Genomic DNA, 26507 nt, shown 5'->3' on the forward strand with positions numbered 1-26507 from the left:
TGTGCGACAGAAGTCCAGTGACTCTCAAGCTGGTCCTAGTGGCATTAAAAGAAGAAGGGAAGTAACCCCGGAAAAGGACTTGCTACCTCAAGTCCTAATAGAAGGGGATTCCCCTTCTAAACAATAAGTTTGACACTCTCCCCTCCTCCCATCCCATCAATCATCACCAGATCTTCATTAAAGGTAAGTGTCATGTATTCTATTGTTAGTAGAGTACTACAAACTGTGCATGTCTTCTTCAGTTTGTGTGCATTAAAGTTAATATTTCACGTGGTAAAATTTTTTGTTCATACTTTTGGGTGTCTTGCACGGATTAATTTGATTTCCATTATTTCTTATGGGGAAAATTGATTCACTTTTCGATAATTTTGGTTTAGTATGAGCTCTCAGGAATGGATTAATATTGCAAACCGGGGGTCCACTGTATACCAGAAATGTTATAAATAGTGTATAGGTAACATTAAAACAATATCAAAGATGGTTGACAAATCCACTACCATTACAGTATGCTCCTCATTTAGCGACGAATTCGTTTACTGACGGGGTCTTAGGTCCCTACTTCCGTCGTTAAGTGAGGACAGGTTGTATTCCAGTTGACCAAATTCTTAGTTATTTTGCTAGTATTACTTCTGTTTTATCTACTGAGCACAAGAAATTGCTCAATGAATTATTTCAACTACCCAATAAAGTGATCGGAAATTGGTAATTTGACCAATTTCACACAAAGTTAAAAATGTTCCAATTTCAAAATAAGGTCCAGGATAAACAATGCAGGCATTCCTGGCACTAAAATAACATTTCTTCTATTTATTAGTTATGTTTCTAGGCTTTACAAATGAATTCCACTTTATTGACATGTTGAATTTTTATGCACACCATAAAATAGATTTACTGTTATGCAATATTGTAATAATTGTATAAATAATATCAGCTCATTTAGCAATGCACATTAGACCCACCAGCTGACATGTATTGGATGTGTGATGTGATTTGTTTACCCTTGAACATCGACAAAAATCAAACATTTCCACTAGTTTGAGCTCAGTTTCAAGCCATTTTCAGTACTAAAACCAATCAAAATCATCTCTATTTCTGTAATTTATCTTTAATTCTATCAAATGCGACCAAGAAACCATGAACACAACTGTAAAAAAAAAATACGAAAATACACCGCAAAGTCACTGTTTTAATAAAAAAAACACGATCGCAGTTTTTTTCCTCATTATGCACTGTGTGCTGCAGGATTTGTTTTATATAGTGCACACTTACCACATAGATGCACTCTCTCATATCTAGGCCCATATTTACTGCTCACAGCTTATCTGAGTGAGCTGAGCTCATGGAGTAGAACTACGGCTTGGACCCTGGCTTCAAAGCTATAGAACTACAGGACAGACCTTCAAAGGGTTATAAAAAAAAAAAAAAAAAACGTTCTTTTCCACCTGCTGGCAATTTTCACTTATCGTATGGGGTCAGGAACCTAAGAGGGCTCTCCTTTACCTAGATTTTCCAGTTTTCCAAAAAGTCATAAATGATAAAGGTTCCTGTGATAATCACCAATATGGCTCATTCTTCTAATTCTTTTTATGAATTGGAAAAAATTATTGTAGAAATATACCAAATATAAGTACAGGTCCTCCATCACAAATCCGGCCTCATTGGTATCTGTAGTGTGCCGGATTACTGAGTTTGCCAGATTACAGAGTGGTTAGGTTAGAATATACTTAATAAAATTAACCAACTTGACTTACACAGTTCACTGGACATAGCAAAAATCGAACATTTCCACTACTTTGAGCTCAATTTCAAGGTACTTTTCGTCATGAAAGCAATCAAAATTATGTCTATTTCTGTAATATATCTTCCATTCTATCAATGAGTCCAAAAAAATGAGAATACAACCATAAAAACCATACGAAAATATACTGCAAAGAGGCGGCTAATGGCCAAGAAGTGAACTCCCTTATTTATCGTCCGTCTTTTTTATTTTTGTTGTACGTTAAGAAGCATCTTTCCATCATACACTGCCCAAGTTTCAATGAGATAGCCCAACAAACAACTGAGAGAAAAAAAATATTTACCAAAAATCATATATGGCAAGCCCAAGCCAGGTACTGGAAATAAGTCACTTTGTCTGACTTTTCTGGGTTATCCTAGGTTCTCTATACATACACTGCTATGTATGATAATCTATGTAACTGTATTTGTGTATACCTGAATAAAGTTACTTATTTACTTACTCCTAGTTTGTCGACTGAGTACAAGAAACCGCCCATTCACTTATTTCAACTACCCAATAAAGTGGTCAGAAATTGGCAATTTGGCCGATTTCACACAAATTTCAACAGATGCCAATTTCAAAATAGGGCCCAGAATAAACAATCCAGACATTTCTGGCACTAAAATAACATTTTCTCTGTTCATTAGTCACTGCTAGAGGCCCCTCTTACATTACTCTTGCTTTTCATTTGGAATTTTTATTCACAAAAAAATAGAAGATTTACTGTTATGCAGACTGCTGCATTATTGTAATAATTGTATAAATACATGTAATGCCAAGCCATTCTTGACTCCGTACTGGAATTTAGACTGGCAGGCGGACAGGTATTGGACGGTGACGTCATTTGTTTACTCTTGAGCTTCGCTAAAGAATAGAACATTTTCGCTACTGTGAACGCAATTTCAAGGTACTTTTCATCATGAAAGCAATCAAAATCATATCTATTTCTGTAATATATCTTTCATTCTATCAAATGAAACCGAAAAAATGAGAATATAACCATAACAACCATACAAAAATATACCGCTAAACGGGCGCTAATGGCTGAGAAGGGAACTCCGCTGTTTATGGTCTGATTTCTTTCATTTTTGGTGTACGTGAAGAAGTATCTTTCCATCATACATTGCCCAAGTTTGAATACGATAACCCAACAAACAACTGAGAAAATAATATAATAGTAATAATAATAATAATAATAATAATATCCTTATTTACTACACATACATGTACAAGTTATACAGGCCTAGCTGACATCAGTGACATACTACTGTATAGAAAGCCGCTTGTTATGCATAGTTATGCATACATCAGTGTCCCAGGATAACACCAACACTAGCCAGCTAACACCCAGGTACCCATTTACTGATGGGTAAACATAGACAACAGGTGTAAAGAAACATGCCTAATGTTTCTACCCTGACTGGGAATCGAATATTTACCAAAAATCATATATGGCTAACCCAAGCCAGGTACTAAAAATAAGCCACGTTGACTTTTTTTGGGTTATCCTAGGTTCTCTACACATATGCTGCTATGTGTGATAATCTAAATAGAGAAAATAACTTTTCAGGTTTATGGTGCAGTACGAGTGTATATCACAGTTAGCCCTGTGCTACACTCCGTTTTCTCTAATATAAGCCCCAAAACAGGGATAGGAGAATGGTATTTGTATACCATATCCTCTTCATACCTCCGTCGAACTGCTTGGTATTATGCCAAATATTATTCATTCTGGAGTATTTAACATGTTTTATGTTATTTAGTATATTGTTTCTTATGTCATATTAGATCAATTGCGATAGGCAAATAAGCTGTAGTGTTGATATTAGCGTAATAATAAAGCATATTCTCCTGCTTCATGAGACTGAGCTCATGGCAACCGACAGTGGCTTCAAAGCCACCTTATCTTTAATGGATAATGTACTGTGTAGGTGCTTTACATAATGAGAAGCATTTCTTTTATTCATTGGAACCATGGTTAGGGCTAAAAGTAAGCAGGTTAAAACAATAAATGGAGAAAAAGAAAATTGGAATAACTTATGCAGCAAGTAGCGCCACCAAACAGTACCAGCAGGTTGGTGTGGCGACCCTGGAAATTTGAAATTATGCTAGCCAAAATTAGTGCTGAATAACTGAAGGAACCGAATAACTGATTGCTGGATTTGTGATGGCGGACCTGTACACAGAACAATAAAAGTGTACTTGCCATCTTATATGAGCTTGAAATAGAATGAATAGGCCAGCAATCCATTTTTTTTTTTTAACAAGTCGGCCATCTCCCAAATGACAGAATTTTGGAATTTTTTTTCTAAATCCAAATTTGTTTTTATTTGAAGAGAAAATAATTATATATATATATATATATTCTTTCTTTCTTTCAACACACTGGTCATATCCCACCGACGCGGGGTGGCCCAAAAGGAAAAACGAAAGTTTCTCCTTTCATTTTTTTTTTTTTTTTTTTTTTTTTTTTTTTTTTTTTTTTTTTTTTCAACAAGTCGGCCGTCTCCCACCGAGGCAGGGTGACCCAAAAAAGAAAGAAAACAATTTTCTTCTTATTCTTTTTAGTAATCTTTACAGGAAAAGGGGTTACTAGCCCATTGTTCCCGGCATTTTAGTTGACTTTTACAACACGCATGGCTTACGGAGGAAAGATTCTTATTCCACTTCCCCATGGATATAAAAGGAAAAGTAATAAGACCAAGAACTATTAAGATAAAATCAAAGAAAACTCAGATGAGTGTGTATAAATAAATGTGTACATGTATGTGTAGTGTGACCTAAGTGTAAGTAGAAGTAGCAAGACATGCCTGTAATCTTGCATATTTATGAGACAGACAAAAGACATCAGCAATCCTACCATCATGTAAAACAATCACAGGCTTTCGTTTTACACTCACTTGGCAGGACGGTAGTACCTCCCTGGATGGTTGCTGTCTACCAACCTACTACCTACTTTCTCCTTTCATATTTAGTAATATATACAGGAGAAGAGGTTACTAGCCCCTTGCTCCCGGTATTTTAGTCGCCTCTTTCAACATGCATGGCTTACGGAGGAAGAATTCTGTTCCACTTCCCCATGGAGATAAGAGGAAATAAACAAGAACTAGAAAGAAAATAGAAGAAAACCCAGAGGGGTATGTATATATGCTTGTACATGCATGTGTAGTGTCACCTAAGTGTAAGTAGAAGTAGCAAGACGTACCTGAAATCTTGCATGTTCACGAGACAGAAAAAAGGACACCAGCAATCCTACCATCATGTAAAACAATTACAGGCTTTCGTTTTACACTCACTTGGCAGGACGGTAGTACCTTCCTGGGCGGTTGCTGTCTACCAACCTACTACCTAGTGTATATATATATATATACATGTATATATGACGTAACAGCACAGTCAGCGACGTAACAGCACAGTCAGCGACATAACAACACAGTCAGCGACATAACAGCAGAGTCAACGACGTAACAGCACGGTTTCGTTCATAAAGAATTCACTTGGATTGTCGACTCTTAGTCCGGGCAGTGGCTCACTGAACACCGAGTCATATTGGGACTTTAGTATCTCACTCATTTCTTGGCTATCATCTGTGTATGTCCCATATATATATATATATATTTTTTTTAACAAGTCGGCCGCCTCCCACCGAGGCAGGGTGACCCAAAAAAGAAAGAAAATCCCCAAAAAGAAAATGCTTTCATCATCACTCAACACTTTCACCACACTCACACACAATCACTGTTTTTGCAGAGGTGCTCAGAATACAACAGTTTAGAAGCATATACGTATAAAGATACACAACATATCCCTCCAAACTGCCAATATCCCAAACCCCTCCTTTAAAGTGCAGGCATTGTACTTCCCATTTCCAGGACTCAAGTCCGACTATATGAAAATAACCGGTTTCCCTGAATCCCTTCACTAAATATTACCCTGCTCACACTCCAACAGATCGTCAGGTCCCAAGTACCATTCGTCTCCATTCAATCCTATATAACAAAGCTCACGCACGCTTGCTGGAAGTCCAAGCCCCTTGCCCACAAAACCTCCTTTACCCCCTCTCTCCAACCCTTTCAAGGATGACCCCTACCTCGCCTTCCTTCCCCTATAGATTTATATGCTTTCCATGTCATTCTACTTTGATCCATTCTCTCTAAATGACCAAACCACCTCAACAACCCCTCTTCTGCCCTCTGACTAATACATTTATTAACTCCACACCTTTTCCTAATTTCCACACTCCGAATTTTCTGCATATTTACACCACACATTGCCCTTAGACAGGACATCTCCACTGCCTCCAACCTTCTCCTCGCTGCTGCATTTACCACCCAAGCTTCACACCCATATAAGAGTGTTGGTACTACTATACTTTCATACATTCCCTTCTTTGCCTCCATAGATAACGTTTTTTGACTCCACATATACCTCAATGCACCACTCACCTTTTTTCCCTCATCAATTCTATGATTAACCTCATCCTTCATAAATCCATCCGCCGACACGTCAACTCCCAAGTATCTGAAAACATTCACCTCTTCCATACTCCTCCTCCCCAATTTGATATCAAATTTTTCTTTATCTAAATCATTTGATACCCTCATCACCTTACTCATTTCTATGTTCGCTTTCAACTTTCTACCTTTACACACATTCCCAAACTCATCCACTAACCTTTGCAATTTTTCTTTAGAATCTCCCATAAGCACAGTATCATCAGCAAAAAGCAACTGTGTCAACTCCCACTCTGAATTTGATTCCCCATAATTTAATCCCAGCCCCTCTCCCGAACACCCTAGCATTTGCTTCTTTTACAACTCCATCTACAAATATATTAAACAACCATGGTGACATTACACATCCCTGTCTAAGACCTACTTTTACTGGGAAGTAGTCTCCCTCTCTTCTACACACCCTAATCTGAGCCTCACTATCCTCATAAAAACTCTTTACAGCATTTAGTAACTTACCACCTATTCCATATTCTTGCAACATCTGCCACATTGCTCCCCTATCCACTATCAGATGCCTTTTCTAAATCCATAAATGCAATAAAAACTTCCCTACCTTTATCTAAATGCTGTTCACATATATGCTTCAACATAAACACTTGATCTACATATCCCCTACCCACTCTAAAACCTCCTTGCTCATCCACAATCCTACATTCTGTCTTACCTCTAATTCTTTCAAGTATAACCCTACCGTACACTTTTCCTGGCATACTCAGTAAACTTATTCCTCTATAATTTTTACAATCTCTTTTGTCCCTTTTCCCTTTATATAAAGGGACTATACATGCTCTCTGCCAATCCCTAGGTACCTTCCCCTCTTTCACACATTTTTTTTTTTTTTTTTTTTTTTTTTTCAACAAGTCGGCCGTCTCCCACCGAGGCAGGGTGACCCAAAAAAGAAAGAAAATCCCCAAAAAGAAAATACTTTCATCATCATTCAACACTTTCACCACACTCGCACATTATCACTGTTTTTGCAGAGGTGCTCAGAATACAACAGTCTAGAAGCATAAACATATAAAGATACACAACATATCCCTCCAAACTGCCAATATCCCAAACCCCTCCTTTAAAGTGCAGGCATTGTACTTCCCATTTCCAGGACTCAAGTCCGACTATATGAAAATAACCGGTTTCCCTGAATCCCTTCACTAAATATTACCCTGCTCACACTCCAACAGATCGTCAGGTCCCAAGTACCATTCGTCTCCATTCACTCCTATCTAACACGCTCACGCACGCTTGCTGGAAGTCCAAGCCCCTTACCCACAAAACCTCCTTTACCCCCTCTCTCCAACCCTTTCGAGGACGACCCCTACCCCGCCTTCCTTCCCCTATAGATTTATATGCTTTCCATGTCATTCTACTGTGATCCATTCTCTCTAAATGACCAAACCACCTCAACAACCCCTCTTCTGCCCTCTGACTAATACTTTTATTAACTCCACACCTTCTCCTAATTTCCACACTCCGAATTTTCTGCATAATATTTACACCACACATTGCCCTTAAACAGGACATCTCCGCTGCCTCCAACCGTCTCCTCGCTGCTGCATTTACCACCCAAGCTTCACACCCATATAAGAGTGTTGGTACTACTATACTTTCATACATTCCCTTCTTTGCCTCCATAGATAACGTTTTTTGACTCCACATATACCTCAACGCACCACTCACCTTTTTTCCCTCATCAATTCTATGATTAACCTCATCCTTCATAAATCCATCCGCCGACACGTCAACTCCCAAGTATCTGAAAACATTCACTTCTTCCATACTCCTCCTCCCCAATTTGATATCCAATTTTTCTTTATCTAAATCATTTGACACCCTCATCACCTTACTCTTTTCTATGTTCACTTTCAACTTTCTACCTTTACACACATTCCCAAACTCATCCACTAACCTTTGCAATTTTTCTTTAGAATCTCCCATAAGCACAGTATCATCAGCAAAAAGTAACTGTGTCAATTCCCATTTTGAATTTGATTCCCCATAATTTAATCCCACCCCTCTCCCAAACACCCTAGCATTTACTTCCTTTACAACCCCATCTATAAATATATTAAACAACCATGGTGACATTACACATCCCTGTCTAAGACCTACTTTTACCGGGAAGTAGTCTCCCTCTCTTCTACACACCCTAACCTGAGCCTCACTATCCTCATAAAAACTCTTTACAGCATTTAATAACTTACCACCTATTCCATATACTTGCAACATCTGCCACATTGCTCCTCTATCCACTCTATCATATGCCTTTTCTAAATCCATAAATGCAATAAAAACTTCCCTATCTTTATCTAAATACTGTTCACATATATGCTTCAATGTAAACACCTGATCTACACATCCCCTACCCACTCTAAAACCTCCTTGCTCATCCGCAATCCTACATTCTGTCTTACCTCTAATTCTTTCAATTATAACCCTACCGTACACTTTTCCTGGTATACTCAGTAAGCTTATTCCTCTATAATTTTTACAGTCTCTTTTGTCCCCTTTCCCTTTATATAAAGGGACTATACATGCTCTCTGCCAATCCCTAGGTACCTTCCCCTCTTTCATACATTTATTAAACAAAAGTACCAACCACTCCAACACTATATCCCCCCCTGCTTTTAACATTTCTGTCATGATCCCATCAGTTCCAGCTGCTTTACCCCCTTTCATTTTACGTAATGCCTCACGTACCTCCCCCACACTTACATTCTGCTCTTCTTCACTCCTAAAAGATGGTATACCTCCCTGACCAGTGCATGAAATTACTGCCTCTGTTTCTTCCTTAACATTTAAAAGTTCCTCAAAATATTCTCGCCATCTACCCAATACCTCCATCTCCCCATCTACTAACTCCCCTACTCTGTTTTTAACTGACAAATCCATATTTTCCCTAGGCTTTCTTAACTTGTTTAACTCACTCCAAAATTTTTTCTTATTTTCATTAAAATTTCTTGACAGTGCCTCTCCCACTCTATCATCTGCTCTCCTTTTGCACTCTCTCACCACTCTCTTTACCTTTCTTTTACTCTCCATATACTCTGCTCTTCTTATAACACTTCTGCTTTGTAAAAACCTCTCATAAGCTACCTTTTTCTCTTTTATCACACCCTTTACTTCATCATTCCACCAATCACTCCTCTTTCCTCCTGCCCCCACCCTCCTATAACCACAAACTTCTGCCCCACATTCTAATACTGCATTTTTAAAACTATTCCAACCCTCTTCAACCCCCCCACTACTCATCTTTGCACTAGCCCACCTTTCTGCCAATAGTCGCTTATATCTCACCCGAACTTCCTCCTCCCTTAGTTTATACACTTTCACTTCCCTCTTACTTGTTGTTGCCACCTTCCTCTTTTCCCATCTACCTCTTACTCTAACTGTAGCTACAACTAAATAATGATCCGATATATCAGTTGCCCCTCTATAAACATGTACATCCTGGAGCCTACCCATCAACCTTTTATCCACCAATACATAATCTAATAAACTACTTTCATTACGTGCTACATCATACCTTGTATATTTATTTATCCTCTTTTTCATAAAATATGTATTACTTATTACCAAATTTCTTTCTACACATAGCTCAATTAAAGGCTCCCCATTTACATTTACCCCTGGCACCCCAAATTTACCTACTACTCCCTCCATAACATTTTTACCCACTTTAGCATTAAAATCCCCAACCACCATTACTCTCACACTTGATTCAAAACTCCCCACGCATTCACTCAACATTTCCCAAAATCTCTCTCTCTCCTCTACACTTCTCTCTTCTCCAGGTGCATACACGCTTATTATAACCCACTTTTCACATCCAATCTTTATTTTACTCCACATAATCCTTGAATTAATACATTTATAGTCCCTCTTTTCCTGCCATAGCTTATCCTTCAACATTATTGCTACTCCTTCTTTAGCTCTAACTCTATTTGAAACCCCTGACCTAATCCCATTTATTCCTCTCCACTGAAACTCTCCCACCCCCTTCAGCTTTGTTTCACTTAAAGCCAGGACATCCAGCTTCTTCTCATTCATAACATCCACAATCATCTCTTTCTTATCATCTGCACAACATCCACGCACATTCAGACTTCCCACTTTGACAATTTTCTTCTTCTTATTCTTTTTAGTAATCTTTACAGGAAAAGGGGTTACTAGCCCATTGTTCCCGGCATTTTAGTTGACTTTTACAACACGCATGGCTTACGGAGGAAAGATTCTTATTCCACTTCCCCATGGATATAAAAGGAAAATTAATAAGACCAAGAACTATTAAGATAAAATCAAAGAAAACTCAGATGAGTGTGTATAAATAAATGTGTACATGTATGTGTAGTGTGACCTAAGTGTAAGTAGAAGTAGCAAGACATGCCTGTAATCTTGCATATTTATGAGACAGACAAAAGACACCAGCAATCCTACCATCATGTAAAACAATTACAGGCTTTCGTTTCACACTCACTTGGCAGGACGGTAGCACCTCCCTGGGTGGTTGCTGTCTACCAGCCTACTACAATCCTACCAGTGCAAAATATTTAACAACGAACCAGCCATATCCCACTGAGGTAGGGTGGCCCAAGAAAGAAAGAAAAAAATTTCTCTTCATAACTTTAGTAATGTATACAGAAGGGGTTATTAGTCCCTTGCTCCCAGCATTTTAGTCACCTCTTATGATATGCATGACTTACAGAGGAAGAATTCTATTCCACTTCCCCATGGAGATAAGAGGAAATAAACAAGAACTAGTAAGAAAATAGAAGAAAACCCAGAGGGATGTGTATATATATGATTGTACATGCACGTGTAGTGTGACCTAAGTGTAAGTAAAAGTAGCAAGACGTACCTGAAATCTTGCATGTTCATGAGACACCAGCAATCCTACCATCATTGTAAAACAATTACAGGTTTCCATTTTACACTCACTTGGCAGGATGGCAGTACCTCCCTGGGAGGCTGCTGTCTACCAACCTACTACCTAGGTAGTAGGTTGGTAGATATCTACCTAATAGGTAGATGACTGTATATAATACACAACTTACCTGTATGTAACAGGATTCACATATGACATAAGAACATACGCAGTAATAGTTTGTCCATGGAAAGATATGCCATCCAGAATAATAGCAGAAAGGAGGTTATGGTCCAGTTGATTGTATAATTTATCAAAATCTACCAAGAAGTACCAAGTTGGAAACTGCAGCAACACAGCAGCCAGGTTGGGATAGAACTGCAGCTCTGCTGGGCTGTTGAAAAATAAATCGTAAGGGCAACAGAACACGTCTTTTTATTTTTAATATGGCCGTTTCCCACCAAAAACGGGGTGACTTGTCTTATTTAAACCTTAAAATACAACCAAGATACATAAGCTCTGATCCAGACAATTTTGGATAAAAGAGGTCCTACTGTATTGGTATATGCTGAAATATTATTGTATATTTTCTAACAGATGTAAAAATCTTTTACATTCAATAAAAGCAGCAGCTGTTTCACACAATGTTTTCCTGGAGAATGAAAATTACTAAATCATAGAAAAGGCTAGGAAAAAAATACAGTAGACAACCACCTTTTGTGCCAGTTAGGCCCCAGAAAAGTGGAGCTGTATGTGAAGACGTGATGGGTGGAATGAACAACATATGTGAAAAAATTGGGTTATGTGCCATGACACCTTGAAAAAAGTCATGAGTTTTTTCTTTCTATTTTTAAATCATCAATATTCATAATGTTTTTGGCAATTTACATTGTAGATGTTGTTTTTTGTTGATCTAGAAATGTGTGGGGAGGGTTTATGCTGACCTACTAGTCCTAGCTGAATGAAATGAAGTTTAAACTCTCAAATGTGTACAATATTAAATGAGTTATCCAAGGTTAAATTTACATTATATACTTTTTGTGTGTTCATAATGTGTGTGCCATCAAGAACATTGTAAAATATTGTATGATATGTACCCAGAACCTAAGTAAAAAAAATATATTAATAAACTTACTTAAGTAAAGCACAGTGGGAAGCTTATGTTTGACACAGTTATTGTGTATTCCTTCCATGGAAAATGAAGATACTCCTTCCAGAGAAAATGAACATGGTTAATACAACATGGAGGGTTTTATTTCTTCACAGTTTTCTTTTTAGCATCTCCAGTATCTAGTATTCCTTTTTTATTCCATGGTTAATATCCAGAGACAAGACAAGGTGTTAAAAAGAAAAAAAAAACAGAGTGACTACAAGAGTAGGTGGGTGGACAGTGAAGAAGCAGTGCAAGACAGCCAGCCACCTCACCACAGTGTCTCAAGATGGCAAGCATTGAGCATCTCCTTTCAGTCACTCATGGTTTTCAACTATTAAATCTGTGGTCCTTGACCAATCTCTTACAAGAAAATGTGAGCTCTCTTTGCATATACAGAGTGATCATACTTCTTCTTTCAACGTACCAGCCGTATCTCACCGAGGTGGGGGTGGCCCAAAAGAAAAAACTAAAGTTTCTCCTTTTAAATTTGGTAATATATATAGGAGAAGGGGTTACTAGCCCCTTGCTCCCGGCATTTTAGTCGCCTCTTACGACACGCATGGCTTACAGAGGAAGAATTTTGTTCTACTTCCACATGGAGATAAGAGGAAATAAACAAGAACAAGAATTAGAAAGAAAATAGAAGAAAACCCAGAGGGGTGTGTATATATATATGCTTGTACATGTATGTGTAGTGTGACCTAAGTGTAAGTAGAAGTAGCAAGACGTGCCTGTAATCTTGCATATTTATGAGACAGACAAAAGACACCAGCAATCCTACCATCATGTAAAACAATTACAGGCTTTCGTTTTACACTCACTTGGCAGGACGGTAGTACCTCCCTGCGTGGTTGCTGTCTACCAACCTACTACCTACAAGAGTGATCATACACAAAGTATAAATGCATTTGGCTAGAAACTAACCAAGGAAAAATTAATGGTACTAATTCATCTTTAAGAAAAATTTAAATATAAAATCCATGGTTGTTGATCAATCTCTACCAAACAAATCTGAGCTCTCAATTGAATACATGCACAAAATAAGCATACACACAGTATGAGTGGATGAATCTGGTAAAAAAAAAATTAACAAACAGAACCTTTACAGTTTAACTATCAAAATTGACATGATAAAAAAAATAGTAGTGACTGCAATAGGCAGTGAAATTTCAGAATGAAAGGTGGAAATAGATACAAAAATTCAATTGCAAACAGGCAGAAACACAGTAGGTGGAGGCACAAAAGGTGATAGTCTATTGTATTATAAAATTTGTAGACAATGTGACTTCAAGTGTGAAAGCAACTTATGAAGCTCACCTGTAAATGTAGGCTTTATTGGAGAGCAGTGACTTAGATACTACACTCTGCACACACTCACATAGGTTTGTTGTCAAGGCACATAGGAATCCAATTATGCTAAATGAAAGTTCATTACTAGAGCAGAGTGCTAATCCAAGCATGACTGGGATCAGTGAAAAGAACACAAATGCACCTGTTCGTTCACCTGAAAAGATATGAAACTTGAGTTATTTAAATTTCTTTAGTAAAGAAAAAGAAAATAAGCTAAAAATTATTTCTTTATTTTAGTTCAAATGTTTATAAAAAACATTTAAAAAATAATAATTTCAGTACATGTGTAGTGTAATTTTCCTAACCTCACATTCATCACTGCAGTATTCTCTCAATTAAATTTTTAATACATTAACGTAAAAACTATATATGAAATCTGTTATTTTGATATCTTATTGCTTTTAGGGGTAAATGACTAAACTGCCCCCGTGCTTTAATGACATTTAAAAGGACATACAAAACTTTTACTTAATGATTCCACATGCTGGCTTGACTACTATACACTGCCTGTGAAAAAAGTGGCAACTTAATTCACTGATGAAAAAGAATACATTGAAAGAATGGGACTCTCTTAGCCAAATATATACAACTGAGAGAGAAAGAATGATGAAGATGCAAATTAGGGTAAAAAGACAAATAACAGTAAAACTTGCCACCTAACTCAAAGGTTACCAAATTTTTGAATATTGATAATATAAGGATACAACTTGGTGCAAGATGGCCTTGTGTTAAAAAAGAAAAAGTAATAAAAATATATTATTAAATCAGGAAATCATATTTCTTTTGCATTAAATTAGGTCAATGTATATGAGGTTTTTGCAAAACAGGAACAGGATTTGTTGACTTTAATGCGCCAAAGATAAAAGAAAAAAGTACTTACCTAAGACAAAATAGGCGATTAAAACAGTAAATAATGGTGCAGAACTCTTCACAGTTTCAGCAAAGCTCACAGCCACATAATAGATGGCTATCAGCCCAAACATTATTGTACCAAGTCTGAAATAATGTACATATTTAATTCTTAAAATATTCACAACAAATTCATTACTTAATAAATATCTAGTACCATAGTGCAAAACATTTTCAAACAAAATGAAATTATCATGCAGTCTTACAAAATCCATTTTCTTAACAAAATGAAGTTATCATAATTCTGTGGTCCTATAACAAAACATTTACTTAATATAATGAAGCTATTGCAATTATGCAGTGTCATTAACATACAGAAGTCATCATAATTATGCAGTCTTGCAAAAATAATTTTCAAACCCTACTGGGGTCAGCTTATCAGTTTTAAAAATAAAAATGATATATGGAAAGCAGAGTATATGGTTAGAAATAAGAGGATAAATGAGTGGTGAAGGAGACGATAAGAGAATGGATGAGTCTATTAGCAAACTTTGCTATTAGACTCACCCATTAATAAGCTGAGAAAGCCTAGAGAGCAAAGACCATGCAGTTATAAATGAATGAGGAGAGATGTTAGGTGGGAAGATGGAAGTGTCGGAAAGATTAAGAAAATATTTTGAGTTGTTAAATGTTGATGATGCAAGGGAGGTGGTACCATCAGGCAATTAACAAGAAGGAATAAAATCTGGCTATGTGTAGAAAGAGATTTGGTAATAAGTAATACATATTTTATGAAAAATAGGATAAATAAATATACAAGGTATGATGTAGCATGTAATGAAAGTAGTTTATTAGATTATGTATTGGTGGATAAAAGGTTGATGGGTAGGCTCCAGGATGTACATGTTTATAGAGGGGCAACTGATATAATGGATCATTATTTAGTTGTAGCTACAGTTAGAGTAAGAGGTAGATGGGAAAAGAGGAAGGTGGCAACAACAAGTAAGAGGGAGGTGAAAGTGTATAAACTAAGGGAGGAGGAAGTTCGGGTGAGATATAAGTGACTATTGGCAGAAAGGTGGGCTAGTGCAAAGATGAGTAGTGATGGGGGGGGGTTGAAGAGGGTTGGAATAGTTTTAAAAATGCAGTATTAGAATGTGGGGCAGAAGTTTGTGGTTATAGGAGGGTGGGGGCAGGAGGAAAGAGTGATTGGTGGAATGATGAAGTAAAGGGTGTGATAAAAGAGAAAAAGGTAGCTTATGAGAGGTTTTTACAAAGCAGAAGTGCTATATGAAGAGCAGAGTATATGGAGAGTAAAAGAAAGGTAAAGAGAGTGGTGAGAGAGTGCAAAAGGAGAGCAGATGATAGAGTGGGAGAGGCACTGTCAAGAAACTTTAATGAAAATAAGAAAAAATTTTGGAGTGAGTTAAACAAGTTAAGAAAGCCTAGGGAAAGTATGGATTTGTCAGTTAAAAACAGAGTAGGGGAGTTAGTAGATGGGGAGATGGAGGTATTAGGTAGATGGCGAGAATATTTTGAGGAACTTTTAAATGTTAAGGAAGAAAGAGAGGCAGTAATTTCATGCACTGGTCAGGGAGGTATACCATCTTTTAGGAGTGAAGAAGAGCAGAATATAAGTGTGGGGGAGGTACGTGAGGCATTACGTAGAATGAAAGGGGGTAAAGCAGCTGGAACTGATGGGATCATGACAGAAATGTTAAAAGCAGGGGGGATATAGTGTTGGAGTGGTTGGTACTTTTGTTTAATAAATGTATGAAAGAGGGGAAGGTACCTAGGGATTGGCGGAGAGCATGTATAGTCCCTTTATATAAAGGGAAAGGGGACAAAAGACTGTAAAAATTATAGAGGAATAAGTTTACTGAGTATACGGTAGGGTTATAATTGAAAGAATTAGAGGTAAGACAGAATGTAGGATTGCGGATGAGCAAGGAGGTTTCAGAGTGGGTAGGGGATGTGTAGATCAAGTGTTTACATTGAAGCATATATGTGAACAGTATTTAGATAAAGGTAGGGAAGTTTTTATTGCATTTATGGATTTAGAAAAGGCATATGATAGAGTGGATAGAGGAGCAATGTGGCAGATGTTGCAAGTATATGGAATAGGTGGTAAGTTATTAAATGCTGTAAAGAGTTTTTATGAGGATACTGAGGCTCAGGTTAGGGTGTGTAGAAGAGAGGGAGACTACTTCCCGGTAAAAGTAGGTCTTAGACAGGGATGTGTAATGTCACCATGGTTGTTTAATATATTTATAGATGGGGTTGTAAAGGAAGTAAATGCTAGGGTGTTCAGGAGAGGGGTGGGATTAAATTTTGGGGAATCAAATTCAAAATGGGAATTGACACCATTACTTTTTGCTGATGATACTGTGCTTATGGGAGATTCTAAAGAAAAATTGCAAAGGTTAGTGGATGAGTTTGGGAATGTGTGTAAAGGTAGAAAGTTGAAAGTGAACATAGAAAAGAGTAAGGTGATGAGGGTATCAAATGATTTAGATAAAGAAAAATTGGATATCAAATTGGGGAGGAGGAATATGAAAGAAGTGAATGTTTTCAGATACTTGGGAGTTGACGTGTCAGCGGATGGATTTATGAAGGATGAGGTTAATCATAGAATTGATGAGGGAAAAAAGGTGAGTGGTGCGTTGAGGTATATGTGGAGTCAAAAAACATTATCTATGGAGGCAAAGAAGGGAATGTATGAAAGTATAGTAGTACCAACACTCTTATATGGGTGTGAAGCTTGGGTGGTAAATGCAGCAGCGAGGAGACGGTTGGAGGCAGTGGAGATGTCCTGTTTAAGGGCAATGTGTGGTGTAAATATTATGCAGAAAATTCGGAGTGTGGAAATTAGGAAAAGGTGTGGAGTTAATAAAAGTATTAGTCAGAGGGCAGAAGAGGGGTTGTTGAGGTGGTTTGGTCATTTAGAGAGAATGGATCAAAGTAGAATGACATGGAAAGCATATAAATCTATAGGGGAAGGAAGGCGGGGTAGGGGTCGTCCTCGAAAGGGTTGGAGAGAGGGGGTAAAGGAGGTTTTGTGGGCAAGCGGCTTGGACTTCCAGCAAGCATGCGTGAGCGTGTTAGATAGGAGTGAATGGAGACGAATGGTACTTGGGACCTGACGATCTGTTGGAGTGTGAGCAGGGTAATATTTAGTGAAGGGATTCAGGGAAACTGGTTATTTTCATATAGTCGGACTTGAGTCCTGGAAATGGGAAGTACAGTACCTGCACTTTAAAGGAGGGGTTTGGGATATTGGCAGTTTGGAGGGATATGTTGTGTATCTTTATATGTGTATGCTTCTAAACTGTTGTATTCTGAGCACCTCTGCAAAAACAGTGATAATGTGTGAGTGTGGTGAAAGTGTTGAATGATGATGAAAGTATTTTCTTTTTGGGGATTTTCTTTCTGTTTTGGGTCACCCTGCCTCGGTGGGAGACGGCCGACTTGTTGAAAACAAAAAAAAATGAGTAAGGAACAGCCAGAGATGATTGTAGGGCAAGTGTGTTTGGCAAAGGATAGAATGAAACTGGGTAAAGCAGCTTGTACAAATAAGATTAAGACTAAGGTTTAAAGTAGGTGGAGATGTAGTTTTAATTGGTATGTGTATTTGTTCAACACATGCATGAAAGAAGGGAAGGTACCTAAGGACTGGCAGAGAGCATGCATGGTTCCTTTGTATACAGTAAAGAGAATAAGAATGTAAAAACTATTGGAGAACAAACCTGTCGAGAATATTGGGTCAAGTGAAAGAATTAGGGGTAAGACAGAAATTTGTATTGCAGAAGAACAAGAAGGATTTAGGAATGGTAGGGGATGCATAAACCATTTGCATTGAAGCAAATAAGTGAACAATACTCAGATAAAGGTAAGGAACTATTTGATGAATTTATGGGTACAGAAAAGGAACAGAAAAGTGTCCTGTAGCTTGATTGCTAGTGCACTCAGCTCACACACTGAGGTCCAGGGGAAAAGGGGTCATCCTTGGTATGGTTGGAAAACATTAGGACATATTTCCATAAGACACCTGCTGTCCATGTTCACCCATCAATTAGTATGGGTCGCATCCTGGGACAAAACTGACCTAATTTGCCCAAAATGCTCTGCATAACAAGGGGTTGTCTATACAGTATTATGTCACTGATGTCAGCTAGGTCTGTATACCTTGTATATGTACTTGTACATGATTATTTTCAAAGGCCTTAGACAGGGATGTGCGATGTCACCATGGTTGCTTAATATATTCATACATGGGTTGTAAAGAAGATAAATACTAGGGAGTTATGGAGAGGCATGTGACTGAAACATAATCAATTTGATATGAAAAGTTAGTTGTAACACCTGTTCTTCTGGGAGATTCTGAAGAGAAGTTTTGAAGGTTGGTGGAGGAATTTGGGAGGGCATATAAAAGAAAGAAATTAAAAGTGAAAATAAAAAAAAAGATTATGAGAATAACAAAATTTAATTTTGTTGCAGTGGAACCTCAAATATCAAACTTAATCCGTTCCAGGAGTTAGTCCTAAATTCGAAAAGTCTGAAAAGTGAAGCAATATTACCCATAAGAAATAATGGAAATAAAATTAATCCATTCCAGAAACCCAAAAATATTCATGCAAAAAAACAAAAAAACATTTTATAGAGATTAATTATAGTTTTACATACACACAACAAATATAGTGTTCAATTATGTATTAATAAATTTAAATAAACATATAAAATAACACTGCAAGTATATGGAATAGGTGGTAAGTTACTAAATGCTATAGAGAGATTTAATGAGGATAGTGAGGCTCAGGTTAGGGTGTGTAGAAGAGAGGGAGACTACTTCCTGGTAAAAGTAGGTCTTAGACAGGGATGTGTAATGTCACCATGGTTGTTTAATATATTTATAGAGGGGTTGTAAAGGAAGTAAATGCTAGGGTGTTCGGGAGAGGGGTGGGATTAAATTATGGGGAATCAAATTCAAAATGGGAATTGACACAGTTACTTTTTGCTGATGATACTGTGCTTATGGGAGATTCTAAAGAAAAATTGCAAAGTTTAGTGGATGAGTTTGGGAATGTGTGTAAAGGTAGAAAGTTGAAAGTGAACATAGAAAAGAGTAAGGTGATGAGGGTATCAAATGATTTAGATAAAGAAAAATTGGATATCACATTGGGGAGGAGGAGTATGGAAGAAGTGAATGTTTTCAGATACTTGGGAGTTGACATGTCGGCGGATGGATTTATGAAGGATGAGGTTAATCATAGAATTGATGAGGGAAAAAAGGTGAGTGGAGTGGTGCGTTGAGGTATATGTGGAGACAAAAAACATTATCTATGGAGGCAAAGAAGGGAATGTATGAAAGTATAATAGTACCAACACTCTTATATGGGTGTGAAGCTTGGGTTGTGAATGCAGCAGCGAGGAGCCGGTTGGAGGCAGTGGAGATGTCCTGTCTAAGGGCAATGTGTGGTGTAAATGTTATGCAGAAAATTTGGAGTGTGGAAATTAGGAGGTGTGGAGTTAATAAAAGTATTAGTCAGACGGCTGAAGAGGAGCTGTTGAGGTGGTTTGGTCATTTAGATAGAATGAATCAAAGTAGAATGACATGGAGAGCATTTAACCCTTTCAGGGTCCGTCCCGTAGATCTACGGCTTCACGTTGAGTGTCCAAACCGTAGATCTATGCCAAAATTCTAGCGCCGTCAAATTTAGCGCGAAAGCGCTCATAGGCCTACATGTGAGAAAACGGGTCTGCGTGGTGGGTGTGCGCCATAAACAAAAAATCTAGGTGCCCGCATAGCATTGTGGGAACGCCGGCTCAGTTACCCTTGTTCACCATGAATCGTCGCAAGTCAGCTCTCACTCCACGGAAAATTGGGACTCTCCTCTTCCTATCTGATAGTTCTGACACTGATGGAAGTGGAAATGAAGACGAATTCTATGGCTTTGATCAGTTAGTGACCGAAAGGAATGACCAGGATATCGATAATAGTGCAGAAAACCCTGACGATCCTCAACCTTCTACCTCTGGTGTGGGCACTCATCAGTCACGGTCAGTTGTACCTCAACGCAAGAGAAAACTAATATTTTCGAATGGCCAGGCCTCTGACTTCAGTAATGATGATGATAGTGACGTGGATTGTGATTTTATTGCGCTTGACGATCATTCGAGTAGTGATAGTGAGGAATCATATTCACCAGTGAAGCGTCAGTATGTACGCCACCGCATGCGCCCGGGTAGTGTACCCTATGCTGTGCCCAGGGGACGGAGTACATCCCGGAGTACATCCCGTGGCCCTACACCAGGTTTAGATAGTGATAGTGAGGATGTGGCTACACTTGGCATGGATAGACCACAAGCATCAGTAGATGGTGGTAGTGGTGATGGTAGTGGCACCGCCATGCGTGACTCACCAGCCCAGGCTGGGACCCACGCTGCTGACTCCTCAGTTCAAGGACAAAGCGGAGCGTCAGCCACCAGCCCACCACAACCACAACCACCCGCACAACCAGCCCATGATGTCCAGTATCCACCAGCAAACCGTATCTGGGATTGGCAGCAAAATTCCAATTTTGTCCCCAAGCCCCACCACTTTGATGACTCTCAAAGTGGAATTCTACCTACTTGTCCCCTTGGAACCACGGCCAATGAACTGGGATTCTTTGAATTATTCTTTGACCAGCCATTGATGGAAACTATTGTCAGGGAAAGTAATAAGTATTTTGAGTACACCATGGCAAATACGATCATATCACCACAGTCAAGACTACACCGGTGGAAAGAGACGACTGTTGCAGAAATGTATTTGCTTTTTGCAACAATAATGCTTATGCCTCATGTCTATAAGCATAATATAAAAGCATACTGGTCCACAGATCGGCTAATTTCTACCCCGGCCTTCGGTGAAATCATCCCAGTGAACAGGTTTATCTTATTGTTACGTATGTTGCACTTCTCTGACAAAACCAGGCCTGACAGAAGTGACAGGTTATACAAGATTAGAAATGTTTTTATGTATCTCAAACAAAAGTTCAGCATATACTTTTATCCATTCAAGAATCTTGTAATTGACGAGTCTTTGATTTTGTTCAAAGGTAGACTGTCATTCAAGCAATATATACCGAGCAAGAGGAAACACTTTGGTATAAAACTGTTTGTACTCTGTGATTGTGACAGTGGCCTGGTGTTGGATATTGTTGTATACACGGGAAGTAAAACATTGAAAGATACCAAGATGTTATTGGGTATCTCGGGTGACGTAGTGAGAAACATGATGGCACCTTATCTTGGTAAGGGGCATACATTATATACCGATAACTGGCACACAAGCCCATTGCTCAGTGATTTCTTGCGAGTGAACAAGACAGATGTGTGTGGCACAGTGCTTTCTAATCGTAAACACATGCCCAGGCTCAATGCAGGTGCTCGTGGTGATGACGTGCAGGTGTTTACTGCCAATGACATCATGGCATTACGGTGGCATGACAAACGAGATGTCACATTGTTGACAACCATTCACCATAATGAAATGCAAGACAGTGGCAAAGTTGATCGAGTGACTAATGAACATATTCAAAAACCAGTGACAGTGATTGATTATACACAAAACATGCACTTGGTTGACAAATGTGACATGCAAATTGGTTTTGTTGATTGTGTTCATAAGAGTTACAAGTGGTACATGAAACTTTTCTTCCATCTCATGGACATTTCAATGCTCAATGCATATAATATGTACCAAATAAAGACTGGCAACAGACCACCGTATGGTGAATTTTGTTTGTCTGTTGTCAGACAACTCACAGTGAAGTACCAGGTAAGAACACCTGCTATACAACAAGGTCCTCGAATTCCTCAGGATATACCCAAGCGTTTGAGGAGGGAAGGTGATCATTTCATAATACAGCTTCCTTCAACTCAAAAGAAATTTGCTCAGAAGAGATGCACCGTCTGTGCACAAACAAAACGATGGCAACAAAGACACAAAGACACTCGGTTTATGTGTGAGGAATGTACGGCGCCTCTGTGTATGGTGCCTTGTTTCAAGGAGTTCCACAAGCTCCAGCAGTTCTAAAACCATGTCCAGTGATTGTAAATATGTAAATATATGATAGAACATTAGTATTATACAAAATTTGTGCATGTTTATTGTAATAAACAAAAGTGGTAAACAATAATATGATAATAACTTTAGTGCGGTTATTGTGTTCAATACAGTGATTTTATATATATACATTATATACAGTATTGGTCTCTCAGGCCCCAAATGTTAGTAGGAAAAGAAAAAAAATTGGAAAAGAAAAGAAAAAACTACAAAAACCGCTAAATAAAGTAATGTGCGTATGTGGAATTCGTCGATGTTGCCGCCACCACATCATTTTGGGCAAACTTCTTGGCACTGTATCTTGGTAAGTACTGATCAGAAAATTTTTTTTTTGTCTTATTACCTTCATAAAAATATGCTCTTTAATTCTGTAAGAAAAACTAATTTTTTTTTTTTTTTTCAAAATTTCTTGGACACTGAAGCACCACTTCAGATTTTGGCCTTGGACCCTAAAGAGGTTAAATCTGTAGAGGAAGGAAGGCGGGGTAGGGGTCACCCTCGAAAAGGTTGGAAGGAAGGGGTAAGGGAGGTTTTGTGGGCAAAGGGCTTGGACTTCCAGCAGGCGTGCATGAGCGTGTTCGATAGGAGTGAATGGAAACGAATGGTATTTGGGACCTGACAATCTGTTGGAGTGTGAGCAGGGTAATATTTAGTGAAGGGATTCAGGGAAACCGGTAATTTTCATATAGTTGGACTTGAGTCCTGGAAATGGGAAGTACAATGCCTGCAATTTAAAGGAGAGGTTTGGGATATTGGCAGTTTGGAGGGATATGTTGTGTATCTTTATATGAATATGCTTCTAAACTGTTGTATTCTGAGCACCTCTGCAAAAACAGTGATAATGTGTGAGTGTGGTGAAAGTGTTGAATGATGATGTAAGTATTTTCTTTTTGGGGATTTTCTTTCTTTTTTGGGTCACCCTGCCTCGGTGGGAGAAGGCCGACTTGTTGAAAAAAAAAAAAAATTCAGGGAAACCGGTTATTTTTATATAGCTGGACTTGAGTCCTGGAAATGGGAAGTACAATGCCTGCAATTTAAAGGAGGGGTTTGGGATATTGGCAATTTAGAGGGATATGTTGTGTATCTTTATATGTATATGCTTCTAAACTGTTGTTTCCTGAGCACCTCTGCAAAAACAGTGATTATGTGTGAGTGAGGTGAAAGTGTAGAATGATGATGAAAGTATTTTCTTTTTGGGTCACCCTGCCTCGGTGGGAGACAGCCAACTTGTTAAAAAAAAAAAAATATTTTACTTACTTTTATTGAAGATTGGTGATGGCATCTGGAAGACAGGTAGGAGGAGAGAGGGAGTTGGGGTTAGTGTTTGGAAGGAGAATCCCCCTCCATGAGGACTTCAGGTATCAAAGCCCTCTCTGGAGTTACTTCCCTTTTCTGTCTTTTAATGCCACTAGGACCAGCTTGAGAGTCACTGGACACCTGTCTCACAAAATAACTGTCCACAGTCCTCTGTTTCTGGTGCCTCTTTAAGATTTCCCTAAAATGGGACATGGTTCTATCACTGAACTTGTTGCAAAGATGACTTGTTTCAGCTTGTTCAGGGTGGTACTTCTCCACAAACATTTGGACATCATTCCACTTGGACATCATTCCACTTCTGCATTATTTCCTTCACATCTATGGTGTTTCTCACTTTCTTTACCACCGGGGTACCACTAGCAACTTTCTTTGGGCCCATTGTACCTTATTTCACAGTCCCACAAGCACTAAACACAATGAAATAATCATAAAATGTTGGAATGAGAGCACAGGTTAGTGTTCACTCAAGCATCAACAAAACAAGACTGGCTCACAACGCCTGCGTGGGGACGCGGACAGAGTGGGCTGCCGGACAGGTCCGGTACCCGGCGGTTCGAAAATAGGGGCGAGTTCAATAATAGGGACAAAGTTGGTTCGAAAAAAAGGTTCTATTTTCGAAGAATTCGATAAGTGATACGTTCGAAATTTGAGGTTCCACTGTATTATGAGAATAACAAAATTTAATATCAGAGTGGAGAGGAGGAGGATAGAGGAAGTGAATGTTTCTAGACATTTGGATCTATGCAGATGAACTGAACCATAAAATAGGTGAAGGGAAAATGATAGGGAAAATATTGATGTGTCTGTGGAAAAAAATTAGTTTACCTACAAAGGCAAAATGGGAAATGTAACAAAGTATAGTAGTACCACCAACCCTTTACAAGGGTGTGAAGAATGGGCTTTAAGTACTGTAGTGAGGAGGAGGCTAGAGGCAGTGGGTTTAGGAGCAATGGGTAGTATTTATATTATGAAAAAAATTCCGAGCCAAGAAATTAGAAGACAGTGAGGGTTTAGGAAAAGTATATTATTATTACAATCAAAACTAAGTGCTAAACCAGGAGGTTCAAGGAAAGGTCAACATTTTTCTATGAGTGACTTCGGTCCTAATAGGACTGATTAAGCCATTCAATCCAACATGTTTCCTTTAATAAGTGTCTTGAATTGTACACAAGTATTGTTTTTCACCATGCCATTTATATACACATGTCTGATCTTAGAAAAAAGTGAGCTTGAAAATTAACTATTCACTCAGTGGGCCAATGCTAGCCAGGTCCATCACAAATCTACCCCTTTTCACTTTTATATTTGTCTAACCTATTCCTACAGCTACTCAAGGTGTTAGTAAAAGAACAAAGTTCTCTGCAAATTAATTTAACAATGTACTTCTTGGTTGCAATGAAAAACTTAGCAGCAATGAATGACTATACTTTTACTAACTGTAAAAGACCAAGGATGAGCATGCTCTTCTTGAAGTTGTCAGGTTTTTGTTGGCCTTTAATATGTTTGTATGTGCCTAGGGGATATCGCATCTGAACCAACCCACAGAACATTGTTATCAGCATCTGCATGCCACCTGAAAGAAATACTGGAAGATAGTAATACTGTACTACTTAAATTACTACAACTTATACAATGAAATTACTGGCAAAAATGCAACTGCATACACTAATTCATGAATCATTTTTTCAAAGCATTTTATTAAAAAAAAAAAAAAAAGCACACAATAATATGTAATGTAAAAAAATAAAACAGAAGCACAATTAGGGCACTCATGTATTTACAAATGCATTTATCATGCTTATCTGGCATGTCACATATATGAAAAATTCACTTGCTAATACAATACAGTATTAATTAAATAATGTAAATCTGAATTGAACTGTGATGTCTGTATACTTCTGGCAAGACAGCTAATGATGAACATATTTTCTTTTTTGAGTCACCCTACCTTGGTAGGAGATGGCCATTGTGTTAAAAAAAAAAAAAAAAAAGTTTTAACCAAGCAAACGAACCCATGGAGAAAGCCTGCACAAATAAAATATGAAAAACACAAATTCCCAGAAAGTATACAAGAGAAACAATAAAAAAAAGATATATGAGTAAATGTCAAAAAATGATGAATAGGTACTAATAAGGTATGTATTGCAAAAGTATTAAGATATTTATCAGCAAGTCAGAATGTGATTCAACCAAAGAAATACTTTACTTTGTGATGAAGGTCAAGCAGTAGCTGTCTGTCATACAAACAATTTAGATGTACATTACATTTAGAGAAACATTTAGATGTAATTACATTTAGAGAAAAATACAAATGCATAGATAGGGTCCACCTCTGGTGTAAATTGTGAGACCCATAGCCTCAGAGAAGTGGATAAAAAAAAGCTTCAAGGAAGAATATTTGGATTTCTTCCTGAAGCCGTTTGAATATTCCACTTCCTCTACCACCCTATCTTTTCATTTTCTACCAATAGATATATTTTATTACATAATATGGTATAAAAGATTGATTTAAGAGATACATTGTTGATGTATTTTCTTTTTGAGGATTTTCTTGGTACGAGATGGGTTACTTG

At 38.0% G+C, this 26507-nt stretch overlaps 1 protein-coding gene across 5 annotated transcripts in view; it reads right to left on the reverse strand.

Moving 5' to 3' along the window:
- The window catches only part of LOC128688670 (solute carrier family 35 member E2A), a 100897-nt gene that overhangs the window by 27334 nt on the left and 47056 nt on the right, over nt 1-26507 (reverse strand). For 4 of the 5 annotated variants that reach the window (XM_053776644.2, XM_053776635.2, XM_053776625.2 and 1 more), the window contains 4 exons: nt 25372-25507; nt 14539-14654; nt 13626-13812; nt 11346-11549 (listed from right to left, as the gene is read on the reverse strand). In XM_053776644.2, the coding sequence (XP_053632619.1) occupies nt 11346-11549; nt 13626-13812; nt 14539-14654; nt 25372-25507 (643 nt within the window). The remainder of the gene's footprint in view (nt 1-11345; nt 11550-13625; nt 13813-14538; nt 14655-25371; nt 25508-26507) is intronic. The other variant, XM_070083228.1, reaches the window with a different exon arrangement.

Source organism: Cherax quadricarinatus, chromosome 1, assembly GCF_038502225.1.
Source record: "Cherax quadricarinatus isolate ZL_2023a chromosome 1, ASM3850222v1, whole genome shotgun sequence".
In the NCBI taxonomy this organism is placed as follows: domain Eukaryota; kingdom Metazoa; phylum Arthropoda; class Malacostraca; order Decapoda; family Parastacidae; genus Cherax; species Cherax quadricarinatus.